Source organism: Catharus ustulatus, chromosome 2 (genome assembly GCF_009819885.2).
Source record: "Catharus ustulatus isolate bCatUst1 chromosome 2, bCatUst1.pri.v2, whole genome shotgun sequence".
NCBI lineage: Eukaryota > Metazoa > Chordata > Aves > Passeriformes > Turdidae > Catharus > Catharus ustulatus.
The window spans coordinates 25950685-25966381 of NC_046222.1; the positions used below are offsets into that span (position 1 = coordinate 25950685).

The window sequence follows — 15697 nt, forward strand, 5'->3', positions numbered from 1 at the left end:
GGTGGCCTCTGGTCACAAGATTTAAGCTGGTCTGTACTGGGATTTTCTCAATGACTGCATATGGGATCTGGGACTGTTTGTTTGTCTGACATCTTTCATCACCCAAAAAAAGTCCCAGGGGGATGAGCTTAGAAGGTAATTGTCCATTCCCCCCATAGTTCATGTAAACCCCTATTTTCACTCCTCCTCTCTTTGTTGCAATTTTAACTTCTCCTGCATTTTCCGTGTTTCTTCCTAATTTTTGAGGCTTGAATCTAATGTCAAAATTTACTAGGGTTTGATGACCACAATGGCTGAATCTAAATTCTTCAAGTCTCTCAACAGTCCTTTCTTCTTTCAAACACTTTGCTAGATCAGTATTATTTAAGGTCTCCAGAGCTTAGATCTTCATGGGGCAGCTCAAGCAAGATAAGGGGTGTGACCCCAACTAATAGGACCTACCTGTTCAGAAGGCAGTCCTGTCAAAATATAGTCTCAAAAATATGTCAGGATAAGGAGACTGGGGCTGGATTCAAGGCAGGCCCTATCCTACACTTGACCATCCTATCATACCGTGATTATCTTCAGGATCCTTCTTGGGATTGTTACTGTGGTAACAATCATAAATAACCCCTTTGAGATTATGGAACTTCTGTAAGCTTACCTTTATGTGTTTGACATGAAACTCCAACCCTTTGACTTTCAAGGAAACCACATTTGTTATGCTTATTGCCCCAGGGAACAAGTCCTCCTCCCTCCCTATCTAAAAACTCATATTTATCTTGTCACATTGGCCCACTGAAGACTCACCTTACAGGCAGCTTTTGTGGACAGCTTTTGTGTTCAGGTCCAAAGAGACCAAGGCTTGAAAGATGCATCTGCCAAAGATCTATTTCCTTCAGATCATGAAGATGTAGACTGAGCCAGACTGAAAATCCAGATATCTCAGTATCCCAGTGCAAATGGGAGGTAAAGCAGATGCCTGGGGAATATCGCAACAGCAGAGGTATATATGATACTTCCTGCTAAAGGTCTGCTGCCCTTCAGCCATTTGTGGTTTGAGGAGAGCCTGAGCTGGGTGGAACTTCTACACATTTAAAAGTCCTGAGCAGATTTCTATTTTGTAAGCTTCTATCCTTGAACCTGTATAATATTTTTGCTTTCACAACATCCCAAGGAAGGAGTTCCACAATTTTACTGCACGTGGTGTGAAAAGATACTTCCTTTTGTTTGTTTTGAGCCTGGCATCCAACAGTTTCATATGACACCTCCCAGTATCAAATAATAGGGGATGAGACAGGGAACAACCGATCCCTCTTGACCATCCCCTTGATAACTGGAATATGATGGCTTTTTGTAAAATCACTGCTGGCTCAGTCCTTTTCACTTAGTCATTTGCTGTATGGAAGCTATTCCATGCTTTGTATTACCCTTCCTGCCATTCTCAGATGCTTTTGGACTTTTACTTTGTTCTTACTGAAACAGAACCAGAGCTGCACGTGAAATTCAGGATGAAGACTAACTTTGGTTTTACGCAATGGCGTAATGATGCTCTCTGCCTTCCTCTCTACCTGTTCTGTTCTGTTCTCTCAGTGGTGATAATAATATCTTACATTTAATTTTCTCTTTCCATGACACAAAGACCCAAGCTGATGTTATCATGAAGCAATATATCATAGCTACAAGATCTTGCTTCTCTGCTTGGCTCAGGGCTGATCAGCTATATGTGAAGTTAGAGATGTTCTTCCCTGCATGCATCACCTTATCACTTTATTTAAATTTAATTTCTTGTGCCATTTTATCAGTCTCACACATTCCTTCTGCAATTTTTTATGGTCAGTCTCCTTGTCTTTATTATCTTGAATAAGAAAAGTCCAATACAGCTTTGTGGCTCTATTCTATAGGGATAATTTCTGGGATAGTCTTGAAGCCTGTCTTAAATCTTGAAATTGCTTGAATATTCCCATGGTATTGGGAATATTGGGTATGATATGTGGGAAAGAATTGTCTTTGAATGCTGTGACTGCACACACTGGAATCCTGCTTTTTTCTGCTCTCCTCTGTTCTGCGTTTCTTTTCTTTCTTTGTTTTTACCTTGTCTGTGAACCCTTGCTGAGCTCTAGAGTTTGCAAATCTTTCTGCCACTTCTATGTACACAATAATTTTGAGCAAGGAGACAGAGAATTTCTCTAGAGGATGGATGTTATATGACAAACCCCTTGTCTTTTGGTCCTTGAAAAAATGTTCCTGTGCCAATCCATCCCTCTCGCCATGACTAAAGTTGTGGTGATCTCTCCTGAGTAATTTTGAATGTTTAGTTAACAACTCCTTCCAGTTCCCTTCCTGCCTGGTTCTTGTCTGTTCCTGGACTGAACTCGCTTTTAAGCCCTGAGCGAACTGCTCCTTCTGATTCTGCTGGAGCATTTTCTCCCCATCCACCCATACCAGCAGATCTTCCAAGCTGCTCGTATCCTTCTCCTTCCTCACACTTCCTGCTGTCATCTTTTCCTGTTTTGCTGCTTGCCTTTTCAGATGCCTTTTTTTCCTCATTATGTCCTGGTGTAGACCCCAGGTTCATATGTACACCCCACCACCTACATGGCAAATCCTTCATGTTATGCCCAGTATCTGGCTGATGAGGCTCTTCCACCTATGTGACCTGGCTTCTGCCCTTCATTGACTCCATGCTACAATTGCTTTGATTTAAGCACTCCTAATAGCCCCTTTTTTCATGCCTTCTTCCTTCTCAGAATTCTCCACAGATTTCTTCTCTGATCATCTTGTTTTAGTGAAGAATGGTAGAACTGTCACCTGCTGCTTTTCAAGTGTCTCTGTGCCCAGCCACTCCAAGAGCAATCTTTGCATCCATCAAAGTGTGTGTGTACTCATACCTAGGAAAGTTTGGGAGGAAAAAAACAGCAAAAACAAGGTGGAGGGTGGGATGAGGTATGTAGCTGCCAGGGCTTGGGTTTTGCCCTGGGCTGCCACAAACAAGCCCAGATAAAACATTCCATATAGAACGGCTTTTCCTGGATGTTTCAGGCAGATTTCAACCACAAGGTACTGGGATGCAAGCAAGCCTAGAATTCAGGTTATCAGCTCTTTTTGTGATTTTCTGCTTCACTTGCAAGTACCTTCTTAGCCAGCAGAGAAATCAGAGATCAAGAATGCTGCAGGATGTTCCATAGGCACTTTATTTTCTTCCACGAAGGGATCCTCACCGCCGTCCAAATACATGGGGTACTAAAGGGGCTTTTATAGGGTTAGGATGCCTTAGAAAATGAACCAGTGATATCAAGGATTGAAAATTATCCAATTACTTAAAGGTTTTAGGTAAAAAGTGACCAATCACCCAAGGGATCAAAAAAAGGACCAATTAAAACACAAAGAGATTAAGCAGGGGTCTAAAATATTTCTAGCATTAGTCGTTCTAAATAAGCAATTTCTTATCTAAGGGATGATTTTCCAGGGAGGCCCTGTCAGGGTTTCTGCTCCTGATTGAGGGAGATTGAGGGGTAGATTGAGGGTCTTTTATTAATTTGCTAAGAATGCCTTAAGCAAATAGGGGATTTGAGAAGTGTAGGTTCTGTAACATTATCTCTCTCAGATCAGTTGAGTAGAAGTTTGCATGGATGAGAAGTGAGACACCAGCCCTGAGCTGGAGCACCAAGCAGCTCCCTGTGGGAGCAAGGACTGGCTGCACTGCAGGGCATGGGCTGGTGAGGTGGCAGAGGAGCAGAACCGCCTCTGCACAGTTCTGCCACTCTCAGGGAGCTCGAATGGCAGGGTGGCTGTGGGAAGGCCAGAAGGAGTAGCTGGAGGGAGGGTGCGGGAGCTGTTGTGAGAGCTGAGCTGTGAGGACTTGATGGACTGCAGTGGTGGGCAGAGGAACCTACTCTGAAGGGACAGAGGAGGTGACATCAAAGAGCACATCCCTACACTGAGAAAAACAGCAACTTTGTGCCTGCACTTGTGTCTGAAAGGGGACAATGTCCAAGCTCTCTTTCATTTTGAGCCTGAGTTATTCCAGCCCAGTGACTCAATTTCCTTCTGTCTCTGCTCCTGACATTTTTCTTTCAGGTGGCTGCTGCATGGTTTTGGGTGGGGCTGTGGGCTGGGGCGACTCGTGTTTTCAAGCTCTTATCGGCGTCAGTATGATGTTCTGCTTTGCTTTTCTGTCATACGGCATCCTGCTCCCCTCCCCTTCCTCCCCTCCCTCTGCCGGCTCCCAGAGGAGGCAACAGACGGTCCTATAATTTGGTTCCATTCGCTCGACTGGAGCAGCACCTGCCCCCCTCTCTGGGGACAGGAAGGTCTCATCCCTAACCATGCAAGGAGCCAAAGATGAATCTGAAGCTCACATGCAAATAGAGCTCAGGATAAAACAACATGGCCATTCTGGGCAGGAAAGGCAAAATCCGTCACCGGGGGAAGAGGCAGGAAAAACTAAATCGGCTCTGAAGAAATAAATAAGAAATATCAGGAGATTGCCTTTTCGTTTTGGGTTGATTGCTATTGTGGTTATTGATCTGTCCCACCCTGGAGAATAAACTGAGAGTACTGAAAAATAATGGCTGATTTTAGAACACATTTATTCACCCTAAAATAACTGGGTTAATTAGGCTACAGGATGGCTATATGGATAGATATGTGAAGAGATAGACAGAATGTCTCTGCTATTTCTTCACAGCTATATAATGGAAAAGATCCACTTCTTTGTTGTGTTTCATATACAACATCCTCTTCAGCTCCCCACCCCCATCTCTCTCTCAAACACACACAGAAATATAGCAAAGATACCAAATCATATCCGAGACCCTCAGAATTTATCTGCTGTAAGTATCAGTGGTCATATCCTACCTGGCTCACACACTTTTTAACACAAACAATAAGACACGACTTTGTGGCTAGGGAGTAATGTGATCCTGAATGCACAGTACCATGCACTTTGCTGGACAGTGATGGTCTATGCCTAGAAATTCTTCCTTTTGTATGTGCGTATGTAATAGCAGCATTAATTTTAGAATAAAAATTTTATATTTTGGAATATTTTGCGCTCTAGGTCTTTTAATCTGTATGATACTCAGATACAGTTCCCCCTTAGCTGTACAGTCCTGTCAAAACCATTATGTTTATTTGGAGGAGTTACTTTTGGCTTGCTGTCTATCCTCGTTTGCTGTATCAGGATCTATTTCCAGGGTTCAGATGAATGCATTAGCTGCCCTGCTTCCTAATGATACCATGTGAGTGTGTATTGCACCGTGTCCCTATGAGTCCATATAGGCCTGAAAATGTTTCTTAATAGGTGTTGTAACCTGATGTTAGCATGCCTTGAATATCCCTTGTACTGGGATATTCTAGGTTTATCCATTAGAAGTGCTTGCTCTCTAGACATTTCCATTCAATGCTTTATATATTTTATATAATGTTTTAAATGTTTTATATATTGTATTGAATTTGGGCCTAAAGTCCCTGTTTTAGAGTCAGCTAAAGGTCAAGAGGTAGTGCTCTGCCTTCTCTGTCTCTGAGTGCAATTTTTTTCATGGTTTGCAAGATGAGCTCCTCTTTAGTTGTGAAAGAAAGATATCTGAATATAGCTAAAATAACAGGAAATATTAACTTTGTCTCTTCGCTGCCAATTGTTGTAATAGCTGAGTATGATATAAACTTCCATTCAGCATTTCCAGCCCCAGTCCTCCTATAGTATTGTCATTCAAGATCATTCATTCCTTCACTGCTGCGGGAACATAGACATAGGCAAACTTTTATTATATAATTAGACTATATTGCTAACTAACCCAGACTTGCAATGAGATGGAGTAATATTTGTTTACCTATTCTTCATAAATCCAGACTTCTGAGCACTTAACCATGCAGCCTTTTTTTTTTTTTTTTTAATTTGCATGGGCCTTGTAACTTGTGCTTACTACTCAGCTCCTTAAGAATACAAAAAGGTGTGGAATGTGGGAGCAAAACCTACATTTCTGTTTTCAGAAATTTTCGTCAACTGGTAGATGAGAATGAGTTTCCTTCTTGGTCCCAGCAGGAAAAATAGAAGTTGAGGTAATGTTATGATGGGGACCAGGTGATGAGTGTATGGAAGTAAGACAGGACTTGTAGGAAGAAACAATTTCTTCCATGGGATAAAACTTGGGAAGAAAAGGACATCTCTTCAGGTCAAGTGCCCTGACTCTTTTGCACGTTAAACTTGAGATCTAACCCTTTGGACACTACCAAAAGCAAAGCCCTTGCTGCTCTGTGTCTGAATGCAGACAGGCTCTTTGTTGTCTCTGGGATGGTAAGAATGGAATAGCCCACAAATTTTCTGACTTCCTGAGCCTGTTCCTACACACCTCCAAGCTGTGCTCTTCTTTGCTCACAACACAGGAGCCTTTCTGGCTTATTGCTTGGGCACAGGATCACATGGCTGGGAACCTGAGACTTGGACATTACCTCAACCTGTGCCTCTGACATCTGTGCGAGACCCCCAGAAGGGGAAGTGAGGCCAAGAGAATGTAGGGTTTACACCTACATCTGCCAGTGACTGCAGCCATCATACTTCACAGGCAGGTGTTGCAGAGCGCTCTCTTCCCCTAAAACATGCCTTCCCAATGGTCAAGAAGGAAATAATATGTTTATCTTTTTATTAACTAAGTCTGCCCAGATTCTGGTAGCATGAATGCTTTTTGGATGGCAGGATTTATAATATCACTCAGGCAATTACATCAAACTTAACACAGCGCCCTGATACTGAACCTAAGAAACAAACCAGTCCCAAAGGAAACCAGCTCCAAAGTTGGTGGAGCCCTGAAATACAGGATTTGAAACCTGTGCATTGAACTATCAAACCAGTGTGTGCTCCCCTGGGGCATGGCAAGTGTATATTTATAGGAAATGGAATTAACAGTGTCTCTGACAGGTTTTCTTCATGGAGCTTTTCAGCTGGTCAAGATTACACTTAGTTAAATCGGTGCGCAAAGTGTCAGCAATAAAAATGGGGTGGAGGGGAGGGTTTTATCTCTCCAGCAAGTAGGAATGGATGACAAAGCCACCAGAGTCAATGGCAGTATTCAAGTTATAGGTAAAATTAACCCCTTGTGGTAAATGAGAAAAAGGTTTAATAAATGAAATAGTCTCGGGTTGTAACCTGTCTGCCATTGAGTCTGTATCTGTTCCATGTTTTGAATGACAAGATCTGACAATGAAGCCTTATATAAAAGATTATGGTTGAGGTTTTCTAAAGTAGGGAAAGGACACAAGATTTTTCCTTGATTTCAGTAGAATAAGACCTGCCCAGAGATGAATTAAAGCTGAATTTAAACGAGAAAGAAAACCCAGTGCACTCAGACAGGACATTTGGGTGGCAAAGCCAGACATTTCAAAGAGTGGGGTAGTGAAATAGGTGCTTACAAGCATCAGAATCTATTATACAGCTTGAACTTTGGAACATGTGACCAGACACCAGTCATGATGAGACTGGGAGAAAGTGACAGCAAGGGTCCCGTGTCTGCATTTAGGCAGGGCAGCCATCTGAGAGCAGCTGGAGCAGGGGAGCTGTGGTGGAGGGACTGCAGTCTGAGTCTCCCTAGGAAGAGGCAGGTAACCTGTTGAAGCTTCCCACATATGACTTGAGAAGCCTTTGCAATCCATATCCATAAGGTCATCTCTTGTCTGTCTGACAGAAGGACCAACAGGGAAAAATAATTAGGAAAAAACAGCTTTTATTTGATACTTTTATTTATATGCAAAACGCTCACCATTCATGAGAGATATGAAAAACGCATCAGATAGAAACCAGATTTATCTATTTTCACTACAAAATATTGCATTATATAAAGCAACATAGACACACAAAAAAACCCTGAAAAAGACTAAAATCTTTGGATAGCAGATGTGGGTTTTTTTTTTCCTCTTTTGTCCCTAAAATGCGCTTCTTGTTCTAAGAGATTCACAGCAAAGAACATGAAAGGTAATAGAATTTTTTTGGTTGTCACAAAGGAAAGCAGTCCTGGATTTACTTTTCTTTCTTTTTTTTTTCTTTTTTTTTTTAGGAAAAAAAGTCCTTTCCTAAAAATATACCACACACATACACACCCACGCTTACTCCCACACACATATATAGCACACTCACAAAGAAACTACTTCCCTTGTAAACGATTTGCAAAGTACTTTTCAGACGCAACTATAGATCAGAATAACAACAAGTTTTTTTAAAAAAAACTCTCCTAGTTAAGTGCTAGTGGTTGTTGATCCCAAGGAAAGAAAGAAAAAAGGTCAAATGCATTGATATATATAAAATATATTATAAACAAGGAGGGATGGGAGGTTGTAGTACACAAGTGCAATATAATTGGAGGGAAAAAATAAGTTAAAAAGAAAAGAAAATGAACACTGTGTTGATCCCAACAAACACTCATAAAGTCAAACATAATATTCCACAGGAGAAAGTGTAAACACCCGACTATAGAAACCAATTGGCACGAAGTATCCAAAGTAAAATCGCCACCACTCTGAAAAATAAATAAATCTTAAAAAAAATAAATTGTCAACTCCTTCTACCATAAATAAAAAATAGTTATTTTTAACTGCACCCATGGGTCACACGTTTAAGGTCACAAGTAGATGTTTTTGGATATATATAAAGGGGCACTTGACAGCCTGAAGAGACAATCTGGTTTTACACTTCTCTTCGAAAAGCGGGCTCTCGACCGGGCGGGAGCCCTCCGGGGGGACACTACAAGCAGCAGGGACCCCCCCGCCCCGCCACCCGCCCCGGGGAAGGCGCTGCCCGCCGCGGCCAAACCCGGAGCGGCGGGACTGGGGATCCTGGGGCTCTGGGCGTCCATCGGGCGCTACACGTCCAGCACGTGGTTGAGATAGGAGATGTAGCAGATGGCGAGGCGCAAGATCTCGATCTTGGAGAGTTTCTTGTCGGGGGGCAGGGTAGGCAGCAGCTTGCGCAGCTCGGCGAAGGCCAGGTTGAAGGCCTCCACGCGGATCCGCTCACGCGTGGCGTGGGCAGAGCGGTACTTGGCAGTAGCGCGGCGCCGCCGGCGCTTCTCCTCCCGGCTCAGCGGCGGCGGGTGCAGCCCGGGCCGGCCCCCGCCGCGGCCCTCGCCGCCGCCGCCCTCGGCGGGCTCCGGGTCGGAGACGCAGCAGCTGAGCGCCTGGGCGTCCGCGCCGCTCAGGGACTCCGGGTCGGAGGGCGCCGAGGAGGGGTGGTCGGAGTCGGCAGCTTGTTCCGGGCTAAGCATCATCTTGGAGGGGGCGGAGGAGCCTTCGCGAGACAGAGAAGCAGAGAGAGCGCGTCAGGGCCACGGGCCCGGAATGCAGGGACAAGGCGAGGAGCACGGATACGGGCAGGGAAACGAGGGACAGTCCGGTCCCCGGGCCTTGCCCTCGGCGCAGGTACCGCCCGACCGAAGCGGGCGGAGAGCCGGGTGGACAAGTCGCGGCTCCTTCAGAGAGTAATAATGAGAGCAATATCGGGGATAAACGATACCCTGTCATTTAACCATCCCTTCTATAGCGTTTGACGGCAGTGGAATACACTTCAGTGGAATATACTTCCTGCCGTTATTCCCTGCGCTTCCTTGGGTGTTGAAACAGGCCCAGAGAGCAACAGAAGATTAATTTTTTTTTTAAAGCAAGCTAATATCCAGTGTTTCAATATTATGGTGATTGCTCCTCCCCCCTCCCCAGGCCCCCAATTTTAATATTGTCCTTTCTTGCCAGCCAGTTTCTGCTTAACCGTTTCTCTTTCTGCAAGGGTCTATGGGATCCAGGCTACAGGCGTGATACTTTTAAATACACTGCTCAAGGCTCCACAAATATAACAAGGCCAGTGGGGAGATTTATTTCCCCAGTCCCTATGGGATCTAATGTATCTGCTAGGCTCTCCCCTCCTCTCATTTCTCTGTGATCCTTTTTGTTTTTCTTTTTCTTTCTGTCCTTTCCTGCTGCTAATCATGCAGATAGCTATTTGCTAGCGATCATTGGGAATGTTTGGAGAGTTTCCTTTTCCTAAGCATAAAATTCAAAAAGAAACAAAACCCCGAAGCCGATGCCGAACTTTTCCATCCCTTTAAATTTTCCCTCCTCTCCCCTCCCTGCACGAAAAGAGAGGGAGGCTAAATAAATAAATAAATAAATGCGGATGTGCCTTTCAAAAGAAAATTGAATCGTATCTTCTTGCGGCCTCACAGAGCACCATCTGTCATGTAGACAGCAATACAAATCCGAGCGCGTCCGTGGACATGCCAGCATGTAATAAAACAATACATCAGGCAACTAGTGAATAACCTTCGACACAAATGTGTATGTGTGTGTGTGTGTGTGTGTGTGTGTGTGTGTGTGCATGTGTGTGCAGCTGGGGTGTCAAGCAAGGTGGGGAAGAAGCCCAACAGAGGAGGGAACATCACATCCTCCTTCCCCAGAATTAAGATTCCAAAGGTATTTCCACATCAAGTTTCCAGGGGAAGTCCCAGTCCCGGTTGGGAAAAAAACCCGCTATTATTATTGTTGTTATTAACAATAATAATAACAACCATCACACGGGCAGGAGGAATTCTTCCCAGGCAGGGCTAGAGCCAAGCCTCTCCTAACGGGGTGAGACACAGGGGACGTGTGGCGGGGCAGAAGGGGCTCCGCCAGGGTCCGAGGCTCAGTGCTCTCCGGGGTGTGCAGGAAGCGAGGATTGGGGAGTGGGAGAGAAGAGCTCTTCCCTCCTTGGAAAAGGGCTGTCTCTTGCCAGGGCTTTTGGAAACACACTTCCTCTTCGATTTTTAATAAGGGAGTGTTAATCAGGCCCACAAGGCAGGGGTAGGGAAAAAAACCCATTAGCACACAAGTCAGGTATCAGTGATCTCGTGGGGCAAAAAGGTAAAGAGGAAAGGTTTAAAATCACCTTTCAACTGACATCCAAGAGAAGTTGCTTATGCAAAAAGAACTCTAGAAGAGGCAGGATTTGCAGGGAAGTTGTATGAAAATGGGCAATTAAAGTGGTGGTTCTTGAAGAAAGTTGCTTAAAGGTTTCTCTACGGTGTGTGTTGAATTTTTTGCTTTGATTTGGATTTATTTGTATGGTGGGGTTTGGCGAGCTGATTCCCTCTACTATTATTATTATTATTATTATTATTATTATTATTATTATTATTATTATTATTACAGTAAACCCCTGACCTGCACTACGTGCAAAAGGGAAAAATATCGTTAAGGCTGCTTACCTCGGTGGAGTCGTTTGGATGGCCTCTCTTTCCAGGTCCCCTCGCCCCCTCGGCGATTTCTTTACAGATTTCTTTACAGTTCAAATGACTCTCCGGGAGTGGAGCATGGAAAAATTTAAAAAATCTAAATCAAATAAAATTAATTACGAGCAAGAAAGTGTCCTGCTCGAATGGGGAAAGGCAGATCTCATCCCTCGCCGCGGCCTCCAGCGCTCCAGAGATTTTTGTCGTGTTTGTTTGCCGAGTATAAATAACAACTTAAGTTACTTACGATGCATCAGGGCAGAAAAAGCTTTTCCCCATCAAAGTCCTCCTCCTCCCGTTTGTCCGGAGCAGCGGCTGCAGCGCACCGGCGGCTTCGGCTGGTTGGTTTTAGAGGAGGAAAGTGCCCCTTGCTTTTCTTCCTCCTCTTCCCCGACCGCGATAAATAACAAAAGCGATGCGGCGACAGCACCGGCACCGTCTGGGATTATTCCCTCTCTCCCACCCCCACAGCCTCTCCTTCCCTGTGGCAGCCCCGCTGCTCCCGGCCCGGGGCGCGGAGCCCGGAGCCCGGGGCGCGGAGCCCGCCGCGGCGCTGCCGGCTTTGTTCCACCGCGGCCCGGCGCACAGGCACGCCGTGGGTCGGGGTAACAATGCGTCCCTCCCTCCTTTCTTCTCTCTTTTTTTTTCCTTTTTTTTTTGGGAGGATGGGGGGTTATAAATTGAGGTTTTGTTAAATCACCTGTCCGGCGGAGAGGGGTAGGAGCGAGAGAGACGCCGTCGGAAAATGAATGTCTGGTTTAGTTCTTCTTCTGGTCTTTCAAGAACTGGCGAGGGGAGAAAAATAAGGATAAACGAAACCCCCATCCGTCCCTGAACTGCCTAACTCCTCCTGCATCCTTCGAGTGAAAAATAAAGGAAAATATGCGAACGCTGAAAAAGAAAAACTAAATGAAATAAACGAAAATCTCGGCGCGGGTTCGGAGCGGCTGCGAGAGATAACGGCGGTACAGGACAAGGTACTCTCACATGCACAAAAAGAAAGTGCAGTTTCTCCTCCCACCCCTCCCGGAGTGGCAAAGAAGCCAAGGAGGAGTGCGGAAGGTGGCAGGGGCGAGACAAGATAGACGGACTGGAGATGCGTGTGGATCCACTTCTGGTACCAAAGGGTTTTGCCTAGAGATGGTCGGAAGAGATAAAGGCTCAGAGAAAAGGGGGCGGCATTTTTCCCCTCTTAAATTGGTATTTAATGGGAAAGCCTATTGGACAGAAACCTGGACGAGTCACTTAATTGGACTTGACATCTGTCACAGTGTGGGAGTTTTCACAGCCCAAATATTTTCAGCAGATCAGATTCTCACTGAATCTGTGCCACAAATTATAACAGTCGAGAGCAGCCCATGGTATAAACCCTAGCCTCTGGATATACAGTTTCTAGCCATGCTTGCTGCCACTTCTGTCATCTCTCCCGCCCAAATATTGGATACCCACTGATTTAGAAAACCACCGCTGGCATTTCGCATGTAAGCTAATAAATAAGCTTTAAACATCAATTTGCATCATGTATACCAAGCTTGTAGAGAATCATCAGACTGGTTTCTTAGTTCATTTATTTTGGTTGTCCCCCTGCCCTGTCTCCCACCCACCCCCAATCCCAGTGCATGGCAAGTATGGACCTGTCAGAGCCAGGGGGACAGAAAGGCTTCCCCACTCCCTCTGCCTCCTGCCCTCCCTGCTCCAGTGCACAGAAAATGAGGCGAGGGAGTCAGTCATGAGTCTGTGGCTTTTCTGCTCTCAAGAGACTGGATGGAGTCAGGCCCCTTCGTGCCTGAGTCAGGGGATGCCTGTGACCAAAGTGACTCCTATTGCTGTCACCCTGCTCCAGCCCCTCAGTGCATTCTCTGCTCAGAACCTCATTACCCTCCCTGCAGATCCCTTCAAATGGGTGCCATAGCGACTTTTCTGGGTGTAATTGTGTTCTTCCGTGGGGACTTTTCTGTGCCAGGAGCCTGTACTGGTAGGCTCCCTTTGAAGCCCCCAAAAAAGGACAGTGGGAGGGGTGGGTAAGACAGAACAGAACTGATTCTGCTGCTCACCAGCAGCTCAGTGGGTGGTTCTGGGTCCCATCAGCAGGAAGTGTGGGAGAGAAGTGGCAGGAAGACACTTGCCGTGAACCCTGAGAGTCATCCATATGCAACAGGCTGGAAGATCTCTGAAAGACGAGAGATTGTGCACTTGATATGATTTACAGGACCTTAACAAGAATGAGCAGCACACCTGAGTAATTTTGGGTTTTGTTTATTTTTTTTTTAATGGTGGATACTACATGACACCTGCCACACTAGAGAAAGAAATGCCTTAAAGTGGATCCTAATGTGCACTTCTCCCAGGGAAATATGGGGATTTATCTCTCTTCTCCTACTCATAACAAGTCTCCCAAGCAGCAGGAGGCTATCACTTGCTGTGACCCCACATACTGGCACTGGTTCCATGGATATCCAACATGATCCCACGACGGCTTCTGGAGATGCTTTGCTAAGCTATCCTTGTCTGCAGTGGGACATGCCAGGACGATTCAGATGCAAGTCACTGAGGCTGTGGCACATTCCCATTCAGCTCACCTTACTGGTAACCTTCACAGGTGCTCTTTGGAGATCAGAATCTGAGCAGTTCAAGGTCACTGTGCTCCACATTCCAAGACTCAAGATCCCATTCCATCAAATGACCACCATCCCAGACTTCAATGAGAAAACTATGGAAGAGACCTTCTCCAGCTCTTTTTTGACTGTGGCTCAGTGCTGGGGACTTTGGCTTGCAATGCTCCCCAAGGAGTAAGTCTGCAGCCTCAGCCCACAGAAGCTGCAGGTGATGGAATAAGTAGCTGGCTAAGGCTGCCACAGATAACAGCCAGGAAGCTGCTAATTCATGCAAGTCACCCTACTCTCTGCTACAGATGCTGTCATCATATGGCTTGCTTTTTAGTTTTAATTTTCAGGAAAAGATCAAACAGTTGCTTCACAATGCTGTTCAGTTATGATGGAAATTTTTGACATCTCATAAAGCATTGGTTACTGCCCCTGGGATTCAATTACCCCACTGCTCCACTACCAGATGTGCTAAATCTAGAGGATCCCAGTTTGCCCTGGGAATGCCAGGCCTGGGGCGTCTACCCAAACCTCTCTGTTGGGATACTGCAAATCTTCTCACATGAACTGCAAGACACAGGTGTAGTCTCTGTATCTTTAGGCTTAAAAAGCTAGTCAGAAATGCTGGAGCTGACAGCCTGGCCCTTCTCTGACCAAATAATGCCCCAAAGCCCAGAAGCAGGGCCAAATTCTTCCAGCCGAGAGTTCTCCTGTCTCTCACCACTCACACCTGCAGCAAGCAGCTGGTTTTGAGAGCTCAACATACATGGGTCAACTGACCCAGGTGTGGAAGTCACCAGAAACAATCAGAAATTGAGGGACCAAAGTGCATTTGATGGAAACTAAAAATTCCACTTTAACAAAGAAAGAATAACTATAGCTCTCCCTTAATCTCTTTTTGTCTTTTCCTTAGGAAATAGCTCACAGCAAGTGGAGACCTGCCTGTTGGCAATCAGTACGGTCTCAAAGGAAGCTGCATAGATGGAAAACCACCTTATGATTTATATCCCCAAATATACACAGAGCCAGTCAGAAGTCTATGGCTGGCCTCTTCACTAAGAAGCACCTCACCGGCATCAAAGCAAGCTAAGATTCCCGCATGGTTTCAAAGATGCCCTCAATGGCATGAACAACATTGATTTGGCTTCTCCATAAAAGATGAAATTGCAACCTACAGGCTGCACCTGCTGAAGGGAAAGTGAATAGGAAAAACAGTGGCACAACTCCAGTCTGTACAATGGGCATCCAAGGGTATTGTATGGCTATAGCCTTACTGCAGACTAAATCCAGGATAGTGAGCCTTGCAGCACAGGTGGACATGAATCTCCTGAAGGAGAATTTGGGATTTGATTTTGCCATGCTAAAGGGCTGTAAGGGACTCATGAACATCTCTTCTTCTTTACCTGGCTTGAGATGTTGCCTGGCTGGAGGTACAGGAGAAAGGGAGGTGGTTTCCTGTGGACAGCATTGCAGCCACACACTGCTCCTTCCCAGCAACCTCTTAAGTTTAATGAGAATGAAAGGTGTCCAGAGAAAGACTCAGTATGAACAAAGCCACACCCCACCCTTGTTAGGGCCATCTCACCAGAGGGCAAGATGAAAATAATTCTATTTTGACATCCAGGGCTTGCTGACAAGCCAACTGACCTTATAAACCAGACTCGCCAGGTAAGTCCTAACACAGAACTAATATTAGTTAATTCATTAGTGACAGCCAATAAAAGTTGCCCACTCCTGTGAGACTTATAGTAAAGTGTCACAGGCCACCAAACAATATCAAGTCAGAGGTGGTACTGAATTTGTGACAGACTCACAACTCAGAGTTTTTCAGGCTTCGGTGGGATCAGACTTTGGAAAGGCAAGTCC

The 15697-nt window shown here is 45.3% G+C and overlaps 1 protein-coding gene across 1 annotated transcript; it reads right to left on the reverse strand.

Annotated features, from left to right (window-relative positions):
- Positions 1 to 7718: 7718 nt before the first annotated feature.
- NHLH2 (nescient helix-loop-helix 2) lies at positions 7719 to 12379 on the reverse strand. The gene is made up of 2 exons (XM_033053403.1): positions 11205 to 12379; positions 7719 to 9256 (listed from the first exon to the last, which is right to left on the reverse strand). The coding sequence occupies exon 2, from the start codon at positions 9234 to 9236 to the stop codon at positions 8832 to 8834; it is 405 nt and encodes a 134-aa protein (XP_032909294.1). The 5' UTR covers positions 9237 to 9256; positions 11205 to 12379; the 3' UTR covers positions 7719 to 8831.
- Positions 12380 to 15697: the final 3318 nt, after the last annotated feature.

Bases quoted from the DNA above. Each gene is read 5' to 3' on its own strand.
- NHLH2 (XM_033053403.1), bottom strand. From the start codon at position 9,236: ATGATGCTTAGCCCGGAACAAGCTGCCGACTCCGACCACCCCTCCTCG.